General features: G+C 38.4%; 1 protein-coding gene across 2 annotated transcripts in view; it reads left to right on the top strand.

Moving 5' to 3' along the window:
- ARMT1 (acidic residue methyltransferase 1) overlaps window positions 1–27,783 on the top strand; it is a 347,283-nt gene that overhangs the window by 11,487 nt on the left and 308,013 nt on the right. The window contains exons 6-9 of one of the 2 annotated variants that reach the window (XM_069852109.1): window positions 11,435–11,566; window positions 14,785–15,041; window positions 18,244–18,388; window positions 20,019–20,204. The exons of the other annotated variant lie outside the window; for it this stretch is intronic. Of the exons in view, the coding sequence (XP_069708210.1) occupies window positions 11,435–11,566; window positions 14,785–15,041; window positions 18,244–18,388; window positions 20,019–20,204 (720 nt within the window). The remainder of the gene's footprint in view (window positions 1–11,434; window positions 11,567–14,784; window positions 15,042–18,243; window positions 18,389–20,018; window positions 20,205–27,783) is intronic. 2 annotated transcript variants of the gene reach the window in all.

The following is a 27,783-nucleotide window of genomic DNA, read 5'->3' as shown; positions in this document are numbered from 1 at the left end:
CCATTCTTTTTCAGAGTGCTATATGAATTTTATCATAGAATAACCAGGTTGGAAGAGACCCACCGGATCATCGAGTCCAACCATTCCCATCAATCACTAAAACATGCCCCTCAGCACCTCGTCCACCCGTGCCTTAAACACCTCCAGGGAAGGTGACTCAACCACCTCCCTGGGCAGCCTGTTCCAGTGCCCAATGACCCTTTCTGTGAAAATTTTTTTCCTAATTTCCAGACTAAACCTTTTGCTAATTTTTTTTGTCTTTTTTTTTTTTTTTTTTACTCTTGCTACAGTTCAAAAGATTTGGCTTTTTTTAAAAGCTGAATATCTTTATAGATCTTCGGTAAGATACAGCTGTGTGAGCATCCTCTAGAAAGCTGCAGAAATGGCTGAAGTACTACTTTTGAACCAGCTGTGGCACTGCAGGACTAGCGATGGGAAAGTGTGCTCAAGCACATGTTTAAGAAAGTTAGGAGAAAGTTTCACAATCATTTAGTCCTGCATCTACATGCTGCTCTGGTAGTGGGACACATTAGGCTGTAGTCAGGTGCTGGACAAATCTAGGATGATATTTTTTTTCCCACATTTGCAGAAGACATTAATACTTGTGCCAAGTTTATGCTGTTTTTATGTAAGACTGCCAGTACAAACTTAACCTGTCAAAAATGTGTAACAGATTTAAATTGCAGACTGAGTTAACACAGGACAAGCATTTTGCACCATGCGGCAGAAGCAGCTTTGATCCAGTGCCATGAATCCTGCATCTGAAATTGCAAAAAATTTTGGTTGGGCTCCCTAGCCATAAGCATAGTATTTGAGGTATCTCAGGTAAAGAACAGTCATAGATGTAAAAAAGGGAGAGGGAGGTCAGGAATATTATCCTCATAGAATTATTAAGGCTTTGTGATAATTGAAATTTTCATCACCATGGCTTGGGAATTAAATGGAATTGAAGTGGGAACTGGGGATTGCTGGGCATTTATCTCTGAGCCGCAGGGATGCAGCCTGGGTACACGGTTCCTCTCTGGCCAAGCTCATTGTTCTTTTCTTCCAGCCACTTTCTTGTCTCGCTCCCTTTGAGAGTAGCACCAGGGTCCCTGCTCCCAGGGAGCAATTGTGAGACTTCAGGGGAATCTGCAGCATATGCTACTCGCAGCTACCTTCTCCACACCCCGATCTGCTCTATCACTGCTAAATAATTTTTGATTCAGAAATGCCCTACTGGTTTCGCCCCTCTAGTAGAGCAACAGTAAGAGCACTTGTGTTGATGATGATCAAGAGAAAATGGTTTTTGTAGTACAAGGGGTAGATTTAGATTAGGTATTAGGAAGAAGTTTTTTACAGTGAGGTTGGTGGGGCACTGGAACAGTTTGCCCAGAGAAGTCATGAAAGCCCAATCCCTAGAGGTGTTCAAGGCCAGGCTGGAGGAGTCTTTGAGCAACCTGATCTAGTGGGAGGTGTCCCTGCCCATGGCAGGGGGGTTGGAACCGGATGATCTTTAAGGTCACTTCCAACCCATACTGTTCTATGATTTTTACACACCCTGTATGCCATCCTGTGTTGCTTTGCCTGTGAGGATGAAGTGGAAACATGCCACCAGGGAGCTGTCATCACCTGACGTGCTGATGGCAACTGTGTCTTTCCTCACATGGCTCCTCATGTCCTCATATCTGTTCCTAGCACTGCTTCTTCACACTAAGTGATTTTTCTCCTTTCCTTTATGAGTTTAGTGGCAGATCCAGCTGAGGTATGGCATTGTTTAGCTTACTGCCTTAGCAGTGTAACATTTTAAATAGGGTGATGATCCACACTGACACTTCTCTGCTTGGGCAGGATCTTCCCTGTCCTTGGCAGTGGCAGTGAAATGGCATCAGGCTTACAGAGGGTAGGACAAAGAAAGAAAGAAAGATAGATCACATCACTATTTTCCCTGGATTTTCTATTTTCTTCTCGGGAAAACATGAATAAGTCAGTGTTCTTATGAAAACTGGAATACTGTTTGACTTGTGAGTGAGTACAGAAATGGCATCCCAGAGGCACCGGGGCAGATGCGATTAAGCAGCTCACAGGGTCTTCAAAGCAAATGATGTGCAGCACCTACACACCTGAAGATTTTATTTTCTTTAGTGCTGGCTGCAGTTCCTCTCTCCCTATACTTATCTACTTCATTTGGAACCGAGGTGAGGAGGAGGAGGTCCCCTTTTAGCTGAGGGGTATTTTAAGAGTGACCAAGGCTGTCTGCCTCCTCATCCTGGGATGCAGGAGGGGCTCCTTTTGCAGCATCTGGGAGGGTAGAAGGAAACTGTGCCCAAGTAAGAGCAAGCCACTGTTCAAACTTCATCTGATCTGCTTGTCTCTATTTTGCCTTTTTTGAGAAAAATTTAGAGGTGAATTTCTCAGGTATATAGTTTCACTGTGTAACATTTAACTGCCCTATGCAATGCTACAGGCTTGGGGAAGAGCAGCTGGAAAGCTGCCTGGCTGAAAAGGACCTGGGGGTGCTGGTTGACAGCTGGCTGAACATGAGCCAGCAGTGTGCCCAGGTGGCCGAGAAGGCCAATAGTACCTTGGCTTGGATCAGAGACAGTGTGGCCAGCAGGACCAGGGAAGAGATTGTGTCCCTGTACTTGGCAGTGGTGAGGCTGCACCTTCAACCCTGTTCTGTGTTCAGTTTTGGGCCCCTCACTACAAGAAAGACTTTGAGCTGCTGTAGCACGTCCAGAGGAGAGCAATGAAGCTGGTGAAGGGTCTGGAGGACAAGTCTTATGAGGAGCGGCTGAGAGAACTGGGATTGTTCAGCTTTGGGAAGACTGAAGGGAGACCTTATTGCTTTCTACAATTACCTGAAAGGAGGTTGTAGAGAGGTGAGTGTTGGTATCTTCTCCCAGACAACAAATGATAGGATGGGAGGAAATGGCCTCCAGATGTGCCAGGGGAGTTTTAGACTAGATGTTAGGAAGAAAATCTTCACTGAAAGCGTTGTCAAGCATTGTAACAGGCTGCCCAGTGAAGTGGTGGAGTCTTAGTCCCTGGAGGTATTAAAAACACATGTAGATATGGCGCTTCAGGACATGGTTTAGTAGGCACGGTGCTGTTGCTGGTTGGACTCGAGGATCTTGGAGATCTTATCCAACCTTAATGATTCTATGATTCTATGATCTATTTGAAACAGAATCATAGAATGGTTTGAGTTGGAAGGGACCTTAAAGCCCATGCAGTTCCAACACCCCTGCCACGGGCAGGGACACCTCCCACCAGCCCAGGCTGCCCAAGGCCCCATCCAACCTGGCCTTGAACACCTCCAGGGATGGGGCAGCCACAGCTTCCCTGGGCAGCCTGGGCCAGTGCCCCACCACACTCATAGTGGAGAAATTCCTCCTTATGTCTAGTCTAAACCTGCCCCTCTCCAGTGGAAATGGAAAACGCGTTTCTTTGCGCGTCCCTTTCTAAGACTGTTCTCCTGCAGGCACTGAGCACTTGTTCCCCGCCTTCCCAAGCAGGTGCCCCCCCGGGACGCCCGCGGGCAGAGGCGGCATCGACCCGAGCGGCGCCGGCCTCTGCCCGTTGCCGGGGGGACGGCGGCGCGGCGGCGGCCGCCATGAGCGCTGGGCCCCGCGCGGGCCCGGGGCCGGCGGGCAGGGGGCGCAGCGCGGGGGCGCAGGTACCGCGGGGCGGAGAGGAGCGGGGGTTGCGTGGTTGGTTGCTTTATTTGTTAGGTTTTTTTGGTGGTGGTTTCTCTTTTTCCTTTCCCCCTTTTTTCCTTTCCATGTCCCTTTCCCTTTTCCCTTTCGGCTTCTCTTTTCCCTTTCTCATTTGCCTTTTTCCTTTCCCCTTTTTTTCCTTTCCCCTTTTTTTCCTTTCCCCTTTTTTTCCTTTCCCCTTTTTTCCTTTCCCCTATTTTCCTTTCCCCTTTTTTCCTTTCCCCTTTTTTCCCTTTCCCCTTTTTTACTTTCCATTTTCCTTCCCCTTTTTCCTTTCAGTTCCCCCTTTCCCTGTTTCCTTTCAATTTATCTTTTCTCTTTCTCCTTTCCCCTTTTTTCCTTCCCGCTTTTTTCCTTTCCATTTTCCTTCCCCTTTTTTCCTTTCCATTTTCCTTCCCCTTTTTTCCTTTCCATTTTCCTTCCCCTTTTTCCTTTCAGTTCCTCCTTTCCCTGTTTCCTTTCAATTTATCTTTTCTCTTTCTCTTTTCCCTTTCTCCTTTCCCCTTTTCTTCCTTTGCCCTTTTCTGACTTTCCCCTTTTCTCTTTTCCCCCTTTCCCCTTTCCTCCCTTTCCCCTTTTCTCCCTTTCCCTCTTTCCCCCTTTCTCCCTTTCCCATCTCCCTTTTTTCCTTTCCCTGTCCTTTTTTCCTTTCCCTTTCTCCTTTCCTTTTCTTCCTTTCCTCTTTTCTCCCTTTACCCCTTTCCTGCTTTCTCCCTTCCCCCCCTTTTTTTCTTCATCACCTTTCTCCTTTTTCCTTTCCTCCCCATCACCCCAGCCATCCCAGTCTCCAACAGCTTTCTGTGGAGGGTGATTGACATTGAGGCTGACTGTAATGCCCTCCTTTGAAGTTCTCTTTCCCATTTTATATTTAACTTTGCTTTTTTAAAAAAAAAAACAGAACAAAACCAAAACCCAAACAACACCCCAACTTCTGCAGAGCTTTACCCAGCAGGAGTTGTGCACTTGAGCTCAATGAACTTAAGCTGATCATTATAGCTTATCTGTACAGACTCAAGGACACAAGCTTTTTTTCTCATTAAGTGTTGCAAAAGGGAGTATCTTCACGGAGTAGGAATTTATAGTTATCTAAGAATTTCTTCTTTGCATTTTTTCTTCTTTGAAACTGGTTTGCTCACTTTCATGTGAATTTAAAGGAGAAGCTTAAGGATATTGCTTAGAAGGTTCAGACCCTTCGGTACTAAAGATATATATAAAAACTTGTTCTATATTACAAAGGGGCAACAATTTATTATTTTGTGAACAGCTCAGTATCTCCTTAGTAACTGAATGTCAGTTTTGCAACTATGCTCTATTATTCTGAGACAAATATTACAGAGTTTTGGTAGTTTGTCATGGCAAAATCAAATGCCATTTTTAAAATATGACAGTTTTGACCCAATTACAAAGATTTTGTTAGTACTGGTTAGTTAAAGAGTTGACAGTAACCTGCTCCCCATCCTACTGACCTGAAGTCAAATAGTTTGTGGAGGTTACTTTCGTGACTCAGAAGAACATTAAAAACTTTGTATTTATAAAATGTAGGTTACAAAACGCAAATCAAACAACAGCATTAATCAGTCTTAATTGTGCATATACCCACACACTTAAATATTTGTCTTTCCTTGGCTGTAGTAAAGTATGATAGGCATTGTAGGAAAACTGCCAGTGTGTTGACATTGCAAGATGGTTTGTTTTTTAAATCTCTCTTTCAAACTATTCTCTTACAAAAGTAATTTAACTCTATTTGGCACTGATAAAGTAAAACCAGTAGTACGGCAAGTGGTTTGCAAAAATCCCTGCATAAATACTTAAATTTGTCATATGTTTCTCCTAAATGTTGACTTAGCAATTACCGTTTTTATTATTTTGAGACTAAACACAGCAGCTTCTTCTTGGTTTTAATTTTGGAAAAGCTGTGAGATAAAGTGTCAAGGGAGATCCAAACTCCTTAATTTAGCCATGCAAGCAACAGATGAAGTAAAACAAAAACCACATAATGTAATATTTACAGTAGGTGATGTGTCTCTGTAATTGCCTTGAGATGACTGCTATCTTTCATCACATTAAATGCATTTATCATCACCTCATCCTAACAGAGAGGAAAACGAAAGATGAAATATCTTTAACTGCTGCTTGTAGTAGTAGAAGGTAAGATTACATTTTTGATTGCTGTGAAGCTTTCGTTTGGCCTCTTAATCAAGCTTGAAACGACTGTCTTCATTAGATGAAAAACACCAGAGAGTGATTTTTATCTTTCAGTAATACCTTTCCGTGATTACTGCAAAGGGAGGATGGTAGAGCTAAGAGGTGCCCATTCTGAAAGGAATTTAGAAAATCCCTTTCATAATTTATTTGAGCTGTTGGGAATACTTTACCTAATTTTTTGTGTTTCTGGAACAGTACTCTAGGGCATAAAAACTCTACAGGCGTATAACAACAGTACAAAAAGAACTTTCAGTCTTGCACACACAAAACCTGCAAGGAATGAGTTGGGCCTGGTTGCAAGTGGAAATCAGAGAGGGGATGGAGGGCTCCAGCGAGTGGGAAGATGTCAAGAGTAACTGGAAATTTCTGGCATTTTATAATGGGGAAAAGAAACTGAAAGAACTGAAGTGGTTTTGAAATGTTACTTGCAAATTTTGAAATTGATGTTAATAAATCATTATCAGTTCAAACATCTTGAGATCTCTGATAAGCAAACTGCATAATTTATTTAGAAAGAAGTCAGCCTTACCCAAAATATGCATATAAGTTGGTTGGGGTTTTGTTGTGTTGTTTATTTTCCAAAATTATTCCAATTCATTTTAGTCTCTTTTAAAGTGAATTAACAGTATCTGACTTACTGTGTAACAATGGCTTACCCTCCTCATGCTTATTGGTGTGTATAACTGCTGTGGCTATTCTGAAGTGATGTCCATGCTGGCTGGCTGGCTAGCTCCTGCTGCGAAGCAAAATCTGCAATAGCCATGTGCTACCTGTCTTCAGACTCAGCAGTGAATCTCTAAAATCTGTCCAGGGCCTTATTTTCATGTAGTTTGCAGTTATTTATTTAAAGACTTGGTTTTTATCCTGCAGATCTTATGAAAAGTGGTGTTCTAAAACTTCTCTTTCTTTATACTAGGATATGTTATTTTGAAAAATAAAGTAAAAATTGAATATTCCCTGCATGGTGAAGCAGAACTTTCTTTTCTTTTTAAATAAGTTTATAGAAGACAGTTTTGAAAATGGCCTTTTTAGAACGTGTTTTGATTGTTTAATCAGAAAATTAAGCTCATTAGCTTCTGGATGGCAACAAACTTCTAAGTTTCTAGCTTTAGTTTAGAATAGTTACAATCAAATCACAATGTTTAAGCTACCTTTTCCAGCAGATCAACCCAAACAAAGTGAATTCCTCTTCACTCCCATTGTCTTGAAGGGCACTTTAGCCTCCCATGGATCCAATAGCAGCTTTAGGGACTAATATTCCCTGGGATTTCATAGGGATATAAATTCTGTGTGGAAAACTTTCAACTGCCTGTTCTTCCCAGTACTTCATGTTGATGGCATCTTCGCTGTTGTTGCAGCAAATAATAGTAGTAAGCTGTGCTACTGCATTATATCCTCAGAAATTAGAACAATTTTTGTGTACATATACACCCATGAATATTAATTTGTCTTAGGAAGAAATATTATAGGTTCAGGATGTCTCATTTTGTTTGTTTTCAGAGTATGAATTGCTATGACACTAGGCTTTATGAAAATTACTGAATAGGCCACTGATTCCAACCAGTGTATTAAGTCCTGTATAAATATGTAGGTACAAAGGGCCTTTACCTTACCCCTTATCCTAACATCTGAGGAGAAAAAAGAAATAGTTCAATTAGGATAGATCGTGTGCTTATTCCTCAGATTTATTATTTATTTTTTTAATGTATCAGCATAGAAGAGATGCAAGATAAAAGGAGAAATCAAAACTTGGAGCACATGAAAAGCAGTGGCAAAAGGAAGTAAAACTGCACAAAGCCTAGTTGTGCAGCTGAACCAGTGAAAGTAACCCAGAGAAGTCAAAGTGAAGATATCTGTTTTATTTAGATGTTGGTTTGAATACTGTGGAGGCAATCAAAGCTGACAGACAACTAGAAAAACTTTCTCATAGTGTTGTGCTTAGAAGCCCTACTTTGCTGACAGTCACAGGAAAACCTGTGACATAGTTTAGTAAAGCAGGTCTGTGAAAAATTTATGTCGTGTTATTATATTGCGAATCTATTCAGTTTTCAACCTCTATTCCCTCTTCCTCCTATTTGTTTTTGTAGAAGCAAAAGTAGAATGGAGTTGACAAAGGTTTGTAAATCATTATTTTTGGTATGCCAACCCCAGTGTGCTTAGTTGCTTTCGAAACAGGAAGAAGAGATCCTTGCTCTGAGTAGCATCTCAGGGCAAGATACAATATATCGACAAGTCACTCAGGATAGTGGTTGTTACTTATGACTACTTAATGTTTCCTGAGGGCTTCCTGTTTCAACAGAGACTTTTTTATATGTATAAATTTTGGAAAAGGGAGGGCAGTGGTAGTGATAACTGCATTTATCAGAGTTGAAATAAGAAATGTAGCAGGAAATAAAAGAAAAGCTGTCAAAAGCAGAATGGGAGTGAGTGACTTGAACAGCTGGCTGCTTTGAAAGTATGTGGTGAGGTGTAAAACTACTGAATGTAGTTGAAGTTCTGTTATTTCTGAATCAAATTAAGTTTGCCAACTACAGGCCTTATTACAGGGAGATGAAAGTAGTTATTTCATAAAAAAATGAAAACGCCCTCCCACCCTAATAACAATGATGGCCTTATGCTGTTGATCTTCTAAAGCACGCTTATAGCTAATAAAACAAAAAGTCTAAGTATATATTACTCTTAAGTACTGTAAATACAAAATTAGCTTCTGTTTCGCATTTGAAGTAAAATGAAAATTTCATTTTCTTACAAGTAAGTGGAAAGGGTTCAAAAAAGTTGTTAATGTGAATGGAAAAAACAACTAAACATGGATTATTTAGGGTTGATTAGATAATAATCTATTAAGACTTCTCCTATATACTGCCTCCTTTTAACACTTTATTCATTCTGGTTTTGTGAACAATAAACAGTATAAACTACATAGTACTCATGAAATATTACAAATCTTATTTTTTACAGAGATACTGAAGTGCTACATCTGCATTGCAAATATTGCCCTTATAGCAGAGCCATGCCAAATTAATTGCATTGTTATAAGTGTGATTAATGATCAGGCATATAAATGGCTGCTGGCAAAACATAGAACATTATTTACTTAAAACATGCATGTTCCCTGCCAAAAGTATGATAATCCTACCAAATTCCGTGTCATGGTGTCACCTTGTATGAATAGCTTCTTATTTACTGAGGCACTGAAGATGTAGAGGTCTGTTTCTGTAAATCTAACACTATAAATAAGCGAAAGAGTAATTCCTATTGACTTTTTTCACCTGACTTCATTTAAACCTCTTTACATCCTTCTGGATATGTATCTGCACCTTTAAAGTGCTCGTCATTTGAAAATCTAGATTTGTATGACCATGTACATTTCAGAAGTTCCAGCTGTAAAGAGTTTTCTTACGTTGATTGTTGCTGCTGAGCAGGGGGTTTCTTTATTCAACTCTGCTCTGAAACTTTTATATTTCATCAGTTATGAGATATTTTCCTTCTTTCTGTAGTAAGAAGTAGCTGTGTTTGTTTAGGGAAGAAAAGGAAAACATACATCAACTCAGGAATATAAATGTAACAACATACACAAATAACATACACAGTGTAACTGTTTGCAAGCTCCTGCCATGGTTTTGGAGAATTCCAAAATTCCAGAATGAAAAAAACCTTCTCTACATCAAAGAATTTCATGTACAATGTGAAACAAGTGGAGTAAAGCAAAAAGGAAGACAAAGTAGCAAAGAGATGGCACATGCCTTCTCTCACTCCCTCAGAACAGTGATAAAGTGTTGAGAAAATTAGCAACCCTTTTATCTCAGAGATTGTGTGCTATGTTGTAGATGGCCATGAGCAGTACTACATGTATCAGTCTGGCTTGATGAGAGTGGCAACTCCTTTGTGAAAAGGCACAGCTGAGCATCTTTGAGGGAGATGAATGGGATTAAATTTGATGGATCTAATTCAGTGTGTGCTAGTGTATTGAAAAAAGATTAAAGAAGAGTCAACAATGCTACAGAAACTAGTCCAAAGTAATTTATCTTCTGCTGCAGTCCAAGCTGCGTTATTCCCCAGAGGTTTCTGTGTGCATTTCTTGGTAGAGGCTTATTTTACTAAATGTTCACCTATTTAGAAAGTTGTTCATTTTTTTTCTGTTTAGAATGAGTAGGAGCTGAACTTGTAATTTATCTCAGCCTGGAAACCAATGCTGATGTAGAAGAACATGAAGGGAAGATATCTTGTCTCTGTTTGCATTGGAATATATTGTTCCAACAGCACTAGCTGAGGGAATTTGCATTTCATAAGGCATGCCTAAATGAGCTAGGACTGTAGTTATGTTTCAGTCCTGTGTGGGAGCTGATGGAATAAAAATCTCATGTCTATCTCCGCCTTGTGTGTTCTCACCATTACCTGAACATGGTTCTGTTCTGAAGATGTTCTGTCTAATGAAACTCAAGACCTCAGGTCTGAATTTTCAAATTGAAGGATTTAAGTAACAAAGGCCAAGAAATGCAACCCATTTCTGCTCTACTGTAGAAGGGTGGAACCACACAAAATTAAGAAAGCTTTCCATAAAGAATCTAAAAGGTACAGCTAAAAGAGTTGTACAAGTGTTATGAAGGAGACTGTGCTAGAAGCACAGAGATGCTACTTGCCATATACCAGAAGGGCTTGAAAAAAGGTGACAGAGAGTCAGTTTGGTGATTGCTGATCAGGAAGCATCATTTGGAAAGCTTAGTTTATGTCCAAGTGAGAGAGTTCAAAAGGACCTTTGGCTTTGGCAGGTCAGAAGTAAACCCACATATTTGAGCAATCTGATCTAGTGGAAGGTTTCCCTCCTGTGGCAGGGCGTTGGAAGTGGATGATCTTTAAGGCCCCTTCTAACCTGAACCATGCTTGGGTTCTCATCTTGATTCTTTATGAGCAAGCTAAAGAAAATGACTTTGAGGAGCAGGTAGGAGTGTCTGATTAGGCATGAAATCTTCAACGTGGTAGAGAGACCATGGAGGGTGAGACATGAGAGAAATCTGTGAAGTCCTGAGTGGTGCAGAGAAGGCTGATAGCTATTGCTTTTTTTCTATAATTTCTTCCAAAATAAAAATGAGGGATCATGCAACGTAACTCAAATCTAAAACCTGAAGTGATTCTTTGTGTAAAATACCTGAGGGACTCCCTTTGGGTGAAAATTAACATGAGTTGAAGGAGTGACTGGATGAGTTTGCAGAAGAGGGACCTTTTGAATGTTGCTAAATATGTAGAAATTGCTGGAAATAACTTGAGCTGTAAATAGTGGAAGGCCATGGGGTTGCTGAGGGGGAATATTAACATGCCAATATAGTTTAGCACTGGTGTTGGTGGCTGAACTTGCAGACGAAAGTGGTCACTGGTAGAAAAGTGACTGGTTATTCTGTTTTTCACTAAGGGTCAGTTACTCTGGGAACAGTGTATTTAGAGTAAATGCTCTTGAGCAGTTTAATTAAACAAAAAAGCAAAAATATTGAAAGAATGTGATGTCTAATGGTTTTATTTTCATGTTGTCTTACCAGGAATCTTACAATCATATTCTCTTGGATATTCCTGTCACTAGAGAGCAGATGAATCACTATCGAGATGCAGCCGAAACTGCACAAAGCGAACTTGCAGCGCTTTTAGTGAAGCATGATTGTGTCCAGTCAGAGGTACATTTAAATCCTTCTCCTGAGGATTCTCTACAGTTACTTGACATAGAATAGAAAGCTTGCAGAAGGTCCAAAACTTCTTGCTTTTGATACAGAACTTTTGTTTCTTGTAGCAGTCTTCTTTTTAGAATTTCTGTGTAGTTTTTACTCCTTTTGCTTCTGTTTTTAAGAACTGGTTATGAGTTTATATTTGATTTGAAGCAATCTAACTTTTTATCATCATTGTTGTCTAAATGAACTATACTCTTCTTAAATTAAACCTTAAAGTTAATATTTCTAAATTGTGCTTGTGTAAAAGCTCTGATAGATGTCCTCCTGTTACTGGTGAGTTAAGATGTAAATTCCTATCCTCACCTGTTTCTCCATGTTATTTAAGTTACAGGTCCCCAGATTTGCTTTGCTTTCATCACCAGTAAAGTTGTGTTTGAGCTCATGAGATTGATTGTAACTAGAAAGGCTAAAGAACTTCTCAAGAGAGAGAATTTATTAGAGGATAATTTTTAGAGTTTCTTTATTTTCACACGTAGTATTCTTTTTTTAATGTATGAATGAATAAGATTGATTGGATCCAATTCAGCAATGCAGGCAGTGGTCAGTTTTAAAATGAAGTCAAATCTGCCTTTAGGAGACATGAAAGGCTTACGTTTACTTGCACACATAGTCTTAGGTGTATATATTCATAAATATACATAAATAAATATGTTTGATGAAATTTGTGAATATTCATTCCATTAGTTGTTTAAACAACTGTACATTTTATAAATGTGTATTTCTGTTGCACATTGTGAAGTGCTTTGTGATATACTTGCATAGCACTTGAGCATTAAAAAAGGCTCTATCAGTTAAATAAAATTTCTGTAATTTTAGCTGAATGTGGGAAACAGCAAGAGCATGTATCATTGTAGGAGAATGGATTGTTAACACAGTATCGAGCAAGAACTACAGGGATAACTGTCCACTGGCTGAACTTGAATTTGACCGGTTTATCCTGAAATTACTGCAGAGGTCCCCTACACTTAAGGCCTATCTAGGATCAGTACTTTGAATTTCAGTTTTAAAAAGCTGTACAGAATCTCATGTTCTCAGTGAAAGAAATTATTACTGGACATGTTGAATTTTATTTTCAGCACAACTGACTGATTTATAGATTCTTTCAGCACTGTGCTTGCAAAAGTGAAAGAATAGTGAAGAAAGCAAGTTAATGTAGACCTTCGTGACCCAGCTGAGGTCAGAGCCCTGTTCTGCTGAGTACTGTGTAAAACTCATGATGTGGGATTATTCTTACTTTTTCTACTATTGGAACTGACCACAAAGACAATGGACAGAAGAAAAAATATCACATTTTACAGATGGGGAGTTGAACCACAGTGAAATTTTAAGGTTGTGAACTCTCTAAGCTTGGACCAGCTGCCAAGCAAAGCAATCCTATTGTACTTTTAGCCACTCATTTCCTTCCCCACACTGCTCCATCCCCTGTGTTGGCACAGATATATGTGTAGTTTTACGGTGCACTGTGTTGTTGTGGAGTTCATGCAACTGAAAAATAAAACCTCTCCTTCTAGGTTGTTTTTTAGCTGGATCAGTTTCCCAATCTTATTTCACCTCATAGCCAAATAAGTGCTTCTGCTAGCTCCAAGAAGAGGGCAGAGTAGGAAAACGAAGCCTAAGAGCCTGGGAAAAGGCAGAGCTGCTTTTCTCAAAAATAGTTCTGCTTTATGTCAGCTCCTAAGTGTCTGATTAACCAGTGCTTGCAGGTGAAGCTTAAGCTCATCAGAAGTTGTGCTGCTGCAGCAGCAGTGATCCTCCTACTTGATTTCTCAGTGTTAGTCTTTTCTCTGTGACATGTCCAGCTCCCTTTCCTCTTTCCTGTCAGCTGTGTTATTTAAGTTGTTTTCAGAGGAGCCAGACAAATATCAGAGCTGGTGAGATGGAGAGGACAGTTGTGCATGGCTGGGAGCAGAAGCTGGACCTCTCTTCTGCAAGGCAATCACTGTTCAGCTGGCTCATTGGCCTACTGGAATTTCTCTGAGTATTTTGAGCTTGGTCACACTGGAAGCATTTGGCAGAGAAGTGAATTTCTTGAAGTCCTGAATTACAGATTAATGTCTTAAATATTTGTTACCTTAAAATGTTTGCTACAAGTTAAAAGCCACAGCACAAGTCATAGGTAGCACTGAACATATCTTAATTATTTGCCTGTGAATTTTATGTAGTAGGACATAGATGCTTTGGATTGCATCTTGCTGCTTATGATTGGAATTCTCAGGAAAGCTGGAACATGCCTCAACATTTCTTGTAATAAAAAATACACTTTAAATTAGTTGTTCCTTTTAACAAAGTAAAACATACTAAAATTTTATGTGCCTGGTGTGTCTTTCTCAAGCTCAGTCTTCTAGAGAAGCTGTAGCAGAAATAGTTCAATGGAAAACGGTATTTTTAAATAAAAGAGAGGGGAAAGTGAAGAAAAACACCTGAAATCCTTTACTGTTGGGAAGCTCTAGCATCATCTCTGGAACAGACCCTTGACATTTGGCAGTGATGTCCCTCCTCCCACGCTTCCTTAAAAGGCTCTCTTGCTGTTTCTGTGTAAGTCCAGCTAGATTTTATTGGATTATCAGGCCAAAAAAATAACTATTTGCATAAGCTGAGAAGAGGTTGTCTACAACAGAACTCTCAAAATATTCCTTTCCCTCTGAATATGCTGCAAGTCATCAAATGACTCCACCCTCATAAAACAGGGTACTTTGCTGTGAAATCCTCAGGGCTGTAAATTATCTGTGGAATTGTGTGCCAGAAGTCGGAGCAGGGAGGAGGCAAACAAAAAAGAGGGAATAGTGGTGTTAATGGCTGTCTTGTAACGCAGATGCATAAAGGAGGTGAATTAAGGCTGTTCAACAGAACTTAAGGTGGGGTCTTCCTAAATTTTGAGTTTGCAAATACATTTTTCTTCCTGTAAGAAATTATCTTGAAAAGTTGTCTTGTATTATGCAACAGCAGCTTTTGGTTTTACAAGCACGTTTCTTGTACTGCTTTTTCCTAGTTATATGAAAATAAAGTTGTGTACCTCCACCCAGTCTTGTAGTGATTGAGACTCTTATTCTTCTGTTCCAGTATGTGATTTGTGTCACATTACTAAACTTGTAATGCAGTCAGCGATTTCAGCCTGGGCAAAATTGTTCTTCCTTTTTTTCATGAGTTTCCTCCTTTTCTGTCCATAGCTTCTTGAACTCAGGTCCAGGATGGTCTCTAAAGAAGCATCTCTTCAAGAGCTGAAGGCTGAAGCTGAAAGCTACAAGGAAAACAATGCTAGACAGATGTCTCGCCTCCAGTCTTTGCAAGCCCGAGTTCAGGAGATGGAGGAAGAGGCATGTTTTCTCGCTACTTCTAAAAATCAGGCTGAGCTGACAGCCCAGGCAGCATTCAAGGAAAACCAGGAGCTGAAGGAGGAGCTTCATGAGCAAAGTGCCAAACTTAAGTAAGATTCATGTGAGAGGAACAGTTTTTGGGATGACAGAATGGTGAAGTTCTTGATGCAGAAAAATACATTGGTGGACAGACTTTGTTGCAGATGTGAATTCTGTTGCAATGCCTTGCACAACTGTTGTATCCAAGTGTGTGGAAGGTATTGAAATTTGAATTTTGGTTTGAGTTATTAGCCCATAAATGGGGTTTTGATGGTTTTGTCCTTCAGAGGAGAAATGATGATATAAGTCAGCTTGGTGCAGCCTCATTGTTTACAAATCTTGAGCCTGTTTGTCTGAAGCAGTAGAAACAATACATATGGCTTCCTCATTCAGGTATTTCCATGTATGGCACTGAGGCAAACTTTGTGCCTTTCATTGCACACTTGTGATGGGCAGTACCTGCAACTACGGTCTAGTGCCTTGTTCTATCTTATCACGTGGCATCTTTTGCAGACATTTACCTGTCACTTGATGTGCTGCATGGACTGTGCAATGGTGAGTTACTGTGCTGCTCCTACACACTTCTGTGTCACAGCTAGAACTGGAACAATGTCAAGTGAATTTCTTCCTCAATGTAAAGCTGTCTGTTAGGAGCAGTGTAATGAAGAAAATATGGTGCAATTCCCAGCTAGTAGCATCCTGAAGGTGTCATTGTTAATGTTTGTTCAGCTTTCAGACCAAACATTTTTTTCTGCTTTCTTTTGGACGTTGTGTGGGGATTTTTTTTTGTTTTTCTTTTTAAATTCTTTTAATGTGCATACTGATTGAGTAAAACTTCTAATAAAAACCAGCATCCTTAACTATATTGTTCTTAGCATAGTATATCGGTCAGTTTTGCTTAACTGCTAATATTCCAGGTTTGTGTGATGCAGACTGATAGCAATGTTGATCACAAATAAAACTGATTGGTGTGTAAATATTCTGAACTGTAAAAGTCGAAAATCAGTGAATCGTAGTATACTAATAGACATTTTATAGACTTTTACAATGGATCTTTTTCCACCATTTCAAGGCTAATATCCATGTCTCTCCCAATATTGTCTAGTTAAGAGGATGGTGAGAGTTCACTAGATATCTGTAGTTCCCAAATCTGTATTTTGTACAGCTCTTCTAGACTTTGTGCATTAGAGGTGGATAATTAAGTTATTTTAAAACCTAGAGAAATCCATTGCAGTGCGCTTGCCTATTACCAGCTGACTTACCAAAAGCCCTGCCTGGAGAGTGCTGATGTTTATCGCCAAACATTTTAGATATGATCCCAATATAAGTGAGGAGATAGTTAAGTCAAGAAGTGAATATACATCTTGGCAATGTAGCAAATACCACAATCTCTGAGATAATGATTTTTAAAATTCTTTAAAATGCTACTTTGGGGGGGTGGGGGTGGGGAGGAGAAAGGAAGAAAAAAGAGGAAGAAAAAGCCTCCAATCCTGTTTGCCTCACTCACTAAAATAAAATGCCAAAATACTATGTATCTTACTAGGTTATTGTTATAGTGACATTATCAATTTTATGTGGCATAAATCTATGCTGTCAATCCCAGTGCAGTCCTGACTGCTCTGTTTTGCCCATGACGTGTGTCAGCAGTTGGATTTGTGTTGCTGCATGGTGATAGGGACCAGTGCTCCAAAAGAAAAGTGAGCAAAATAAAAAACTTAGCTTCCTGCTCTACCAATCCCAGACCCATTTCACTGTGCACCTGGAGTGTTCCACTGGAGTGCTGGAAAAAGGGAAGGCAAAAATGGAGGGAGAGTCTGCTCTTTTGCAAGGAACAAGCATGTCAGATTGGTCATGAATTTATACTGTATGCTTTCAAAGCTTTTTCTCATGCTCCACTAGTGGTTATATGTGCCACTTAGAACTAGTCAATGTATTGACTTAATGGACTTTAGTTGGTTAGTCTGGACACCTGAATAGTATGTGACACATCAGTCCTAATTAGGTATTCAAGAAAGATTTTTCACAGAAAGCCATTAATAAAAGGGAAGAGCAAGCAGTAGGCATGAAATCCACATTTACATTCTATACCTAGGGATATAGTAAAATATGCTTAATGAATTCTGTGATTGGTTCCCAATATGTACACCTCTCCTATTGAAAATGGTGCTTTTCTACTCAACAGGTCTATTGCCAAGGTATTTTTAGAGCCTGAACTGAACTGTGAAAAGCTTTTTTTTCTTCTTTTTCTTCCCCTTCTCTTTGCTCATTAGTTCTGAAGAGCTAGCAAAACTGTCAAAGAGCTGTGTTCTACTTTTTTTTTTGTATCTGATTGCCTATTTTCTAGGCGCTCACACCTTTATGGCCCTGCTGGAGTAATTAGGTTATTTGTAGAGTTGTCAAGTATGTGCTTTGTACTTCATATTGTTTACTTTTAGAAGGAGTCATGGTTCTGTGTCTGCTATGCCTTCATTTTTCAGAGCCACACAAGAGTTTGTGGGGTTGGTCAGTCTTTTACAATATTCCAACATATAGGCATGTCTATATGGCATTTCTGGAGTCTCATACCTTTTCAGCTCTAACGTACCTCTCCTCAGGAAGGCAGTTTATTGACCATTACACAGCTTAGTTATGTTGGGGCTATAAAGGAGAGGAAGGTGCTTGGAGGTGAGGAAGCTGTGAGGCACTTGTTTTCTGAGGGCCAGCACCTACTGCAGAAGGCAGAGATCTTTTGGGTCGTGGTATGTGCTGTTCAGTATACATGCAACTATTCTCATCCTGTCTAGAGCAGTAATTAAGTTTTTCCTTTCATCTCTGATTCTTCCACTCTCTTCCACTTTGCAGCATTGACAACTGTGCTGATCTCCCACCTACGGTAACATCTTAATTTTTTTCATGGGCCATCTCTTTTACTTACTAATTTATAACTATCTACTGTACAGTATTTGCACTCACTGTGTGTTTAAGAGTCTCATATTGCATTTTGATTATGGACTGATGCTCTGTTGCATGTTTGGTTGCCAGCCTAGAGAGGAGGGAGGAAATCAGAAATGGAAAAAAAATGAGTCCAGAATAACTAGCATGCCTACTTTGAACACTGATAATAGTGCTATGCTCTGATAAGCAAATAATTTTCAATAATAAAGAATTATAATTTAAAAATTCATTTTGTGGGGGGAAAAGCTAACAGTAATGTTGGGATAATGTCTTTTGCTTAGAATTCTCTTTCAGAGAACATTAATTCTGATGTGTATTTTTTTTTTCTGGTCTAATTAGTAAATATTTGACTAAGTACGAAGGAAGCATGACTCAAGCTTCTAAAATCAGCAGAAAGTATGAAGAGCTCCTTACACAGCTTTCTGCATTCTTGGACACAGACATCAGAGAAAAAGAGGAACCACAGGAATATTTAATGTCAAAGGTGATTGTGTAAGCAAGGGTTTTTGTATAGCAATTTAATAAAAGAATATTCAGTTGTTAAAGAAATGAAGCAAGTGATGAAGACAGGAGTATTTGTGTTTAAATACTGATTTACAGACAGTGCTGTAACTTAAGATGGATTTTTTTCATATTGGGCTGATTTTCAAAGGTACTGAACCCTAGCAGTTCTCAGTGAACTCAGTCTGCTCTTATCTGCATAAATATTTAATCAGCCCGTAGTTCTTAAATACCATCCTGATTAGATACGTGTTCAAAGGCTATCCTAAAAATATTAACACTGGGAGTCACTAGTTGACTTGTAAACTTGAGACTTAATCATCAAACTTCATTATTTCATTTCAGAAAACTTCTGAATTTCCAAAAACTAAGATTCCATTTAGGAAAGCAAAATTATTCATACCCTTTTTTGACCTTTATCAATGTTACTAGATGGAAATTTATCCTAGTTTTATGCATTTTTCTTATGGTCTGTCTAGTCTTTGCTATCCCTGTTTTTCTTCACTTGGGAGAATAGTATGTATTTTTGGAAATTCTATTTCATTATGTTCATATTATTATAAGAGTTCTGTCCCTAAGGAAGACTTGATAAATTAAGATTATTTGGGTATATATCACAGTGATTAGTTACAAGCACATTGAAATTGTAATAGATACTCTAACAGAACTTGGCTAGTTGTCATTAGAGGCAAAGATGTTTGCTCTAGATCTTGCACATTTTAAATTAAGGAAGTAACTGAAGTTTTTTAAAAAAGTATACATGGATGTCTTGGTTTAACAACCTAGTAATGAATCTAGTTTGGAAATCTAATTTGTACTGAGTACAATAGGAAAACTTAGCAATGCATTTTTTTGTTCGGGGTCTTTTCTACATTGTGATTTTGCCCAGGACAGTGTTGATCTGGCTTAGTCGTAATAAATGTCTTGACAGTAGGAGTCAGTGTACATTTTTTTTTATTCTTATGCACTCTTTAAAGTGCCCACATTCATGTATTCCCCTTCTTGGAAATAACATAACGTACCAACACGGCTGCAGAATCCTCCTGGAAATGACTCCTTATTCCAGGGTACTGGCTGCTCAGAACAGTAACCCACTAGGTATTTGACTGTACCCTTGAATATGCTCATGAAATAGCTGTTACTAATTCAAATCTCCCTATGCCTAGATGTTTTCAAGAGTGAAATGCAGCTTTTGGTTTCTCATTCCAAATGAGTGACGTAAATCTTAACAAGCCAAATGGAAATGATCTGTTATTCACATGAAGCTAGTACCAACATGATCTGTTTTCATTTTCTGACCTGCTACAGGTCAAGCACTGATATGTAGTGACAGTAGCTCTTCACCTATTTAATGAATCATGAAGATTATGTGGGAGTAAATCTGAACTCATTACACTGAGATGTGGGTTTCTAGTGGAAAATTGGTTCACATCTTAGTTGTCTTTCTACTCTTTTTTAGAAAGAAATAGTAGAACTTAATTATAAATCCGATCTATGGGTCATAAGAAACACTATGTCTTTATTAGAATGATTAGGAGCAGGTGTATTGGGATGAATATATGTAATTGTTAAGTGCTTTTTAAAAGTTACTAATATTTGAATTATTTCTCTAGGTCTCTGAAATATGCAAAGAAAATCTGACACTAAAAGATCAGGTTGCTGCTTTTCAAGAAGCTCTTAATGTCCATGAGATAGAATCCAAAGCTAGCAGAGAAACTATCATGAGGCTTGTTTCAGAAGTGACCAAAGAACAGAAAAAGGCAGCAGGATACTATCAAGACATGGAAAAACTTAATAAGGTAGGCAATTGCATGATGTGTATGTTTGTCTAGTTTTCAAATGTTTTCTCAAAATTTCAAATTAATTTTCAATAGGAGTTACATGAGGAAAAATACTCCCTGAAAGTCTTCTGGTGATTATGGTCTTTTTCTAGGGTTATTCTCAGCTTTTTGAAAGCTTGAGAATATCTGGAGATTAAACAATAATATAGTGTGAAATAGGTTTGATTTAGGCTTAATGTTTTCCAACGATGCTTGCAATTTTATCCGATGATGCTTGCAAATTTATATTTTTGCTTCTGTTGTATTGTCATAGCCTTTCCTGTATCTGCACGAACAGGCAAATAAGTAGATGTTTTTAAAGCAGTATAAACATATAGAGCTAATGAATATATCTAAGGTACAACTATAGAACAATAAAAAAATATTTACGTGATGTTGCAGGTTTTTTGAGAATTCTTCTACTCAGTATCTTTAAAAAAATTTAATGATGAACTTAAAGGAATTGATGTAACGCTATTTTATCCTTTCTTTTAAGGAACCAGAAGTAAAGTGTCTTGGCTTCCAGATAACCTACATTATCTTGTCTCACTATGTGGTAAACTTGTATTGGGCCTACAAGGAAGCTGGGGAGGAACGGTTCACAAAAGCTTGTAGTGATAGGTCTAGGGGCAATGGGTATAAACTGGAGAGGGGCAGATTTAGACTAGACATAAGGAGGAATTTCTTCACAGTGAGGGTGGTGAGGCCCTGGCACAGGTTGCCCAGGGAAACTGTGGCTGCCCCATCCCTGGAGGTGTTCAAGGCCAGGTTGGATGGGGCCTTGGGCAGCCTGGGCTGGTGGGAGGTGTCCCTGCTTATGGCAGGAGGTTGGAACTGGATGATCTTTAAGGTCCCTTCCAACCCAAATGATTCTATGATTCTATGTATTTCATAACTGTAAATATTCAGTTAACTCATACCCCAAAAGTTATAGATGGTAGGATGGCTCTTACAAGAAAGCACCGTTTTGCTGTGGGGGACCTATAAAGGAAACCTGTGCAGCAGGACTGATGCTGAAATAAGAAATGAAGGTTAGGTTGTAAGTCAAGTATTCATCAAATTCACCTAGGTATGATTTGGAAAGGAAAAGGATGTTGTTTAAGGATTTAATTGCTCCAGGAGATGCAATTAAGAGGTTTTGTAAATTGCCAAGTATGGATGAACAAATTAAGCTTCTGTAGCAGTTTTCCTTTGTTACTTTAAAACTGGAAAGGGGGCTGTGTACTAAAAGCACAATGACATGTCTGCATGTACCAGAGCAGTGTGGTTAAAGTAGATGGTCAGAACTTAAGAAAAAAAAGAGAAATAACTTAGAGTGCCAAATATATAGCTAACTGTGTGTGACCGAGTTTGTAGAAGTTTTTAACATTAAGGTAACCTTTATGCAAGTAAGTTTTCAAATGTAATATAACACTTTTCCACCCCTCTGGCATGACTTTTTTCCTGAACAGGCGACCACCGCTATACACTTTAGAGGATAAAGTGTTCTGATTTGGTTGCAAGCAAAGTACTTAGGAGATGAGAAACAGCTGACAGTGTGCTCTGGAAAAGAAAGAATTTGTTGTAGGAAAGATAAATATTAAGTACTACAATGGTTATAAATTTTTGTCACTGCTGAAAATACTCCTTACCAAGCTGTATCAAATTTTCTAAGACTGAATTGAGACTGAGAGAGAACCTGTACCAAAAACTTCAACAGGTCTTTTTTGAGAACATTTTGTTCTCGTATGTCACTTCAAGCACTGGAGCATAAGAGCAGAGTGTAGGTTTCTCACTAAGTAAGCCAGAATCAGGAGAAGTTTTAAAGAAGGATGAGGACTTAATTTGTGACTTATTTTGCAAGTTTGCTGTCACTGCCAAAATATTTCCAAAGTTGGACTAGTTGTATGAAAAATATTTTCCTATTATTATTGTGCATATGCCAAATACATAATTTATTTAACCCATTTTACAGAAATGTATTGCTAAATTATTAGCACTGCCTTTCCAGTGAAATGTGTGCCATTAGAGCTTATCTAGAGGCTGCAGATTCCTCCAGTGCTGTTTCAGTTTAGCTGCTTAAATTTGCAGATGCTGAGTATATCTGTTGAGAAGGTTTTGTGTTCACAGAAGTGTATTAAGAAATTCAGTATTGAAAAAATAAGTGAAAATCCCAAACTGCTTTAAATCCACAGATCTAAAGAATCACCTGATGGGTGTCTTATTTGGTCACAGGAATTGCATCAGTGGTATAAAGTTGGTTTGATTTTGTTATATACATTGCTGTGCAGTTTAAATAAGCATGTGGACAAAGTTGCACATGTTTTTACATGTTCCTCTTTGAGAGAGAAAAGCAGAAATCCATACAGGTCCTGTGCCAGAAGACGCACACATGGCAGCATGTTCTTAGACTGTTTTCTGAGCTCTAGTTAATGGAATTGCATGTAGCAATGTTAACCCAGCACGGACTGAGTAGAAGTGATTCTTGCCTGTGTTTGCCTGGAAATTTCAGGGCCAAACATACTGTCCATCTTCTGTATTATGGATTGTTTCCCCCAGTTTTCTCTTAAAATTCTTCCCAAGTGTATAGAAGCTGTCATAATGTTGTATCTTCTCCAGCAAGCCTCAGTCATGGCAGTGCTCTCTGACACCTCTCTGAATCCTTATCAGTTTTTCATTCTTCACTCCTCCTTGGGATTTCTCTGAGCTCCCTCTCTTGACCAAGTGCCTTTCGTTATGACTCAGGAAGAGGCAGCTATCTAATGACTGTAGGTTCTGAAGTTCTTGATGAAGAAAATGAAAGCCAGGTTAGTTACATTCAAGCAATACTTTTTGAAGGTTATAAGGTCAATGTGTAAGAGTAATTCAGGTTATTCTTTCATATATTTGATACTCCAATATTTGTTGGAGTTAGCTGGTTTTTGTTTTAGCATCATTAGCAAGGAAATGATAATTTTGTCTATTCCCCTTTTAGTCTCACTGCATATCAAAGAGCAAACAACAGAAACTAATATAATCTCAGAACTAATGTAAGTGAAAATAGCAAGCCATCAAGAGCTTTATGTTGTAATCTATTGCTTTTCTTTTAGAATTTGGAACGTCTTGCATTTCTGACCAAATTCTGGAATTCGGAAAATATTGTGCATACCTTTATCCTGGCAGTGCTGTATATCAATATTACATTTGATGGAAAATAACTTTAAAATGCTGCCCAGATGTCTAGATTGTGAATCAGAATATAAGTTCTTTCTATATGCCCAGACAGTGATTACTGATTATGGTTATCATAATTACAGAATTATGACATTCTTTGAAAATGTCTATAAGCCTTTATAAAATGTGTTCTTCGCTCTAACCGTGTTTCTTTCTAGTATTTAATAAATCCCTATACATTATTTATTTAAGTTATAGAAATCCGAGAAAAAAAGCCAGTGTCTTTACAGTAAGCACAACAGTGTCATTGTTACTAAAAGCATCCTTGAATTTTTGGGATCTTTATTCCACTGAAGTCAGTGAAACTTTTGTCACCAGTGTAAGTTTAAATTTAAGTTTAAGTTTAAATCTTGGGATTTTCCCTAGAATATGTTAGGTGCAAAGCTGGTATCAAGTATGGAAAGATCTTTCAGAATCTCTCTTATAGTGTTTCTGTGAAAACAATAATTTTGTTTGATATTTAAAAAATGGCACACAGTGTGCACAATCGATACAGGATATTTTAGTAACAAAATTTAAATAGCATTGTGATTTTGATGGATAACTAATTAAGGAAGAGTTATAGAGGCTTGCCTAGTCAGTAATATTTAAACTTACAAGTAATCTTTTAACTTACAAAAACCTTTAGTTTACATTGAAGCAAGAGAGAACAAGTTTCTTTAATGTATTTGGTGTAGCTGCCCATTACTTTAGCCACGGCTGAGATACAAATGGGGTTCAGGAGAAGTATGTCCATGTAGTTTGCCCACAGGGCTGCTGGGTCATACAGACTGTGTGATTTAGATGGCCATGTTCTACTTACAGCCTGTGGGGAAACCTCTCCATTTTAACCGGAACAACAAATAATGATTGAGCTTCCCTTCCAGTGACAAATTGTTTTAGGAGCTACTCCACGTGTAGGAACAGTGGAAGACAGAGATAAATGCTCTTTGTTCCTAAAAGATTTTTAATTAAAGCTTCACAGTTCCTCAGTGGGCTGAGTGGAAAGGGAAGCCTCTTCATGCTATCTTTTCTTCTGCAGGTGTTTTGTGGGAAAACCTTTCCAGAACTTCTGAAACTAAACACGGTCAAACTTGCAAACACCTGGGCTTCACTGCAACATGTAAATGAACAAGAAACTATGTCTAGATACATTTTAGCACTGGAAGCCCACATATTCTAATAATCCAATAAAAATAATTTTGCTCAGCAATTTAAAATTAAACAAAGTCATTCCTAGGGCCAAAAATTTCAGTACCAAAAGAAATTTTTTATACCTTCTTTGCTATTTTTTTTCCTTTAGAAGCTAAGATGACAGCTAGTGCTGGAGATAAAAATCAGTACTGTCATAACATCACCTGCAAAGACACAATTGTGACTTTTTTTAATAACATGGCATATTTCTGTAATGTCATGCAAAATAAATAAAGAAAAATTTTCACAGCCTTTTAATCTTTTGGACTAGATGAAAATAAAGATTTTAATTTTTGCTCTGTTTGGTTAAGTAAATAAGCAATTAAATTTGTGTTTATTTACAACTGTCATAAAATGCTACAGTGTTTTTGAGATGTGGACCTGTTGTGTTTCCTCTTAATCTGCTTCATTTGTGCTGGTTATGGTTTTTGTTTTGTTTTTGTTTGGTTTTTTATCTTTAGGAAGGGAGAAATAGAGGAGGTAACTCAAAGCTCTGGAAAACTGAATTAGAACAACTAAATCACTTCGGAGCAGGTAGTGTTCATTCAGATGTTCTAAAGAAATTCAAAGTTGAAATACATTAATTATTAGTTAAAATACGTAATCTGACACTTAAAGCTGCATCAGGAATAGTGACTAATTTGACTAGTATCCACTTTAAAAAAAATGATTGTTAGATGGAATGACAGACCAACAGATCTTATATGTGTACAGCACGTGCTAGCTAAAATCCTGAGAAATATGAAAGAATACCATAGATTAAGGAAGAGTTACCACAGGGTTAAGAAAATGCATTGTAGGTTCAACAGAGTGAGGGTGTGTGTATTAATAGGTGTTACTAATTAAAAGATCTTATCACTCTTGTTTACTCTTTAATTTGTCACCCTTTTTAACGTGAACACATCTCCCTCACTTTTACAGTGCTAAACACAGCTCTTTTAGCTGTTCATTAGAAAAGAACCTCCCCTCTCTCTGCTGAAAAGACAAGTAATTTTTCCCACCTGTTACAGCTTGAATAGATCCTCTGTGAATGCAGCTGACATCTGTGCAATGGTCTGGATACTTTACATCTTCTCTAGTCTAATGCGGGTAGGGTGTCAGAGAGTGAGTGTGGGTAGACTGTGTACTGGCCTGAGTGAGTAATTCGAAGTATAGCACTATCCTGTATGAGTCCATTTCTCTGCTCTCGGAGAGTTTAAGAATCTTTAGTTCTGCTTTCTACATCCATGAATGTGGTTGATCTACCACACCTCTTCTGTCTTGCAGTCAAGTCATCTGTACTCAGTCATTTACCCTCGGCAAATCCACCTGATGTCTAATTCTGTTTCATTTGAACATCAATTTCCGAAATTATTCATGTGTTCAAAATCTGTTGTGTGTCAGTGTTGGGCAGCTTTTTTGACCCTATAAGTTGCATACAGAAACCTTCATATAATTCAGAGCCGTGGGACATCAGCCATAAACACTGAGGAGCCAAAGAGAAAGCATGAGCTATTGCAGTTCCATTCCTTCAGTCTTCTGGGGGCAGAAGTTGTTTTGTCTACCTGCACTGATTGCTTAGGCTCTTAAGGGTTTGCTTCTAGTTGGGATACCACCTTTACGTGCTGCAGTCTCTAAATTTACAGATGCTGTTCAACTTTCAGGCTGACCTTGCTGAAGCTGGCCAGTGTAAATGTTCTCCATTCAAGAGAGGTTTCAAGGAGGATTGTTCAAAATTTTACTGTTTTGAGTCTTATGGCTTTTCATTTTGTAAATTACTTTTGGGTTTTTTTTGTTTTGTTTGTTTTGGTTTTAATGTTTGGGTATCAACAGGCTTCCAGTTTCTTATTATATACCTTGATCTTTTGATTCAACTGTGTGTGTTTGCAGATGTTCACAATTTGGAATTGTAATTAGATAAGCTCCCTGGTACCAGCAAATTACTTTTGCACTGCCTTTCTGAAAGGAAAAACACATATTGCTAAAAACTGCAGTTGAAATAAAGCACTCTTTATTCTTTGCTGTAATAACCATAATGTAATTGTAAGCACAGGTGGGACTTTTCTGTTAATAGGACTTGTTTAGAATAAAAAAGAGAAAATGGCAAAGAATCATGCCAACATTTTTTTCCAAGAGAATTTTACAATGACTTTAGAAAGGGATAGTAACAAATAGTTCCCTAAATGACAGGGTTTGTTTTGGTTTGTTTTCACTTATGTGTTTGCATGTTTGCCTTTTTGAAGCTATTTAAAAATTTTAGTAATTTTAGTATCATATGTTATTTTACTTCCAAGAGTGCCTCCCAAACTCCTTTTTTTAGTCCATCCTCACTGCGGATCTACATAAATACTCCCTGATTCACTGGTTGATTGGCATGCATTCCATTAATACAAATGACTTGCTATGCTGCACATAGCATAGTAAGAATATGTAGACCCTTAGAGACACACGAGTCATAATATTCACAGCTGCTCCAGGAACAATTCTTTAGCTACAACATACAAAATCTTGGTTCATACCAATCCACTTACTGGTCCTCTACTAAACAACTGAGATTTCCAGAGAAATTCAATCACACTCTGTAAATATGCCATCCTCTGCCATAATTTTGTGACTCATGGAGTAATATTCTTTCCAATTGTTCCTATCAATCAGATAATACCCTAGGGAATGAAGACTTAGTCATTGCTATACTTTTAGTTGGTTTCACTGCAAATTTTATTCTTGTAGATGAATATGTAAGCATTCTTAATATTGTTATTGTAGGGAAAGAAAGGGGTTGACAAGCTAACTGAATGAGAGATGATTTCTTTCTTTATGTTCAGACGCATTATTTTTCTTTCATTTTTCTCTCGTAGTTTGCTTTTGTGCCATCATGGGTCAGGATACACAGTTCTGTCAATCTGCTCTGCCCTGTTGGGTCAATAGAAGGAAAGAATCATGGATGTCAGGGGCTGAGTGAGAAACATGACAAAGTCTCGAAGTTCTGAGGATGTCCATGAGCAGTAAATCCTAAGGGTTAATCACCAGGTAGACTTATCTTACAGTAGACTGTCTCTGTACAGGAGACAATGCTGCCTTTGAGTGTATTACTTCTGAAATGCAAGGGACTGACTTCTTGGGAGGGGTGGAGATGGAGACTTAGAAGCATACTAGATAGAACTGCCATCCCATTAATCCTTCCCCGGTCATGCTTCTGCACACCAACAGCCCA

Source organism: Phaenicophaeus curvirostris, chromosome 2, assembly GCF_032191515.1.
Source record: "Phaenicophaeus curvirostris isolate KB17595 chromosome 2, BPBGC_Pcur_1.0, whole genome shotgun sequence".
Taxonomy (NCBI): Eukaryota; Metazoa; Chordata; class Aves; order Cuculiformes; family Cuculidae; genus Phaenicophaeus; species Phaenicophaeus curvirostris.
This window is presented reverse-complemented; position numbering and strand designations above follow the sequence as displayed.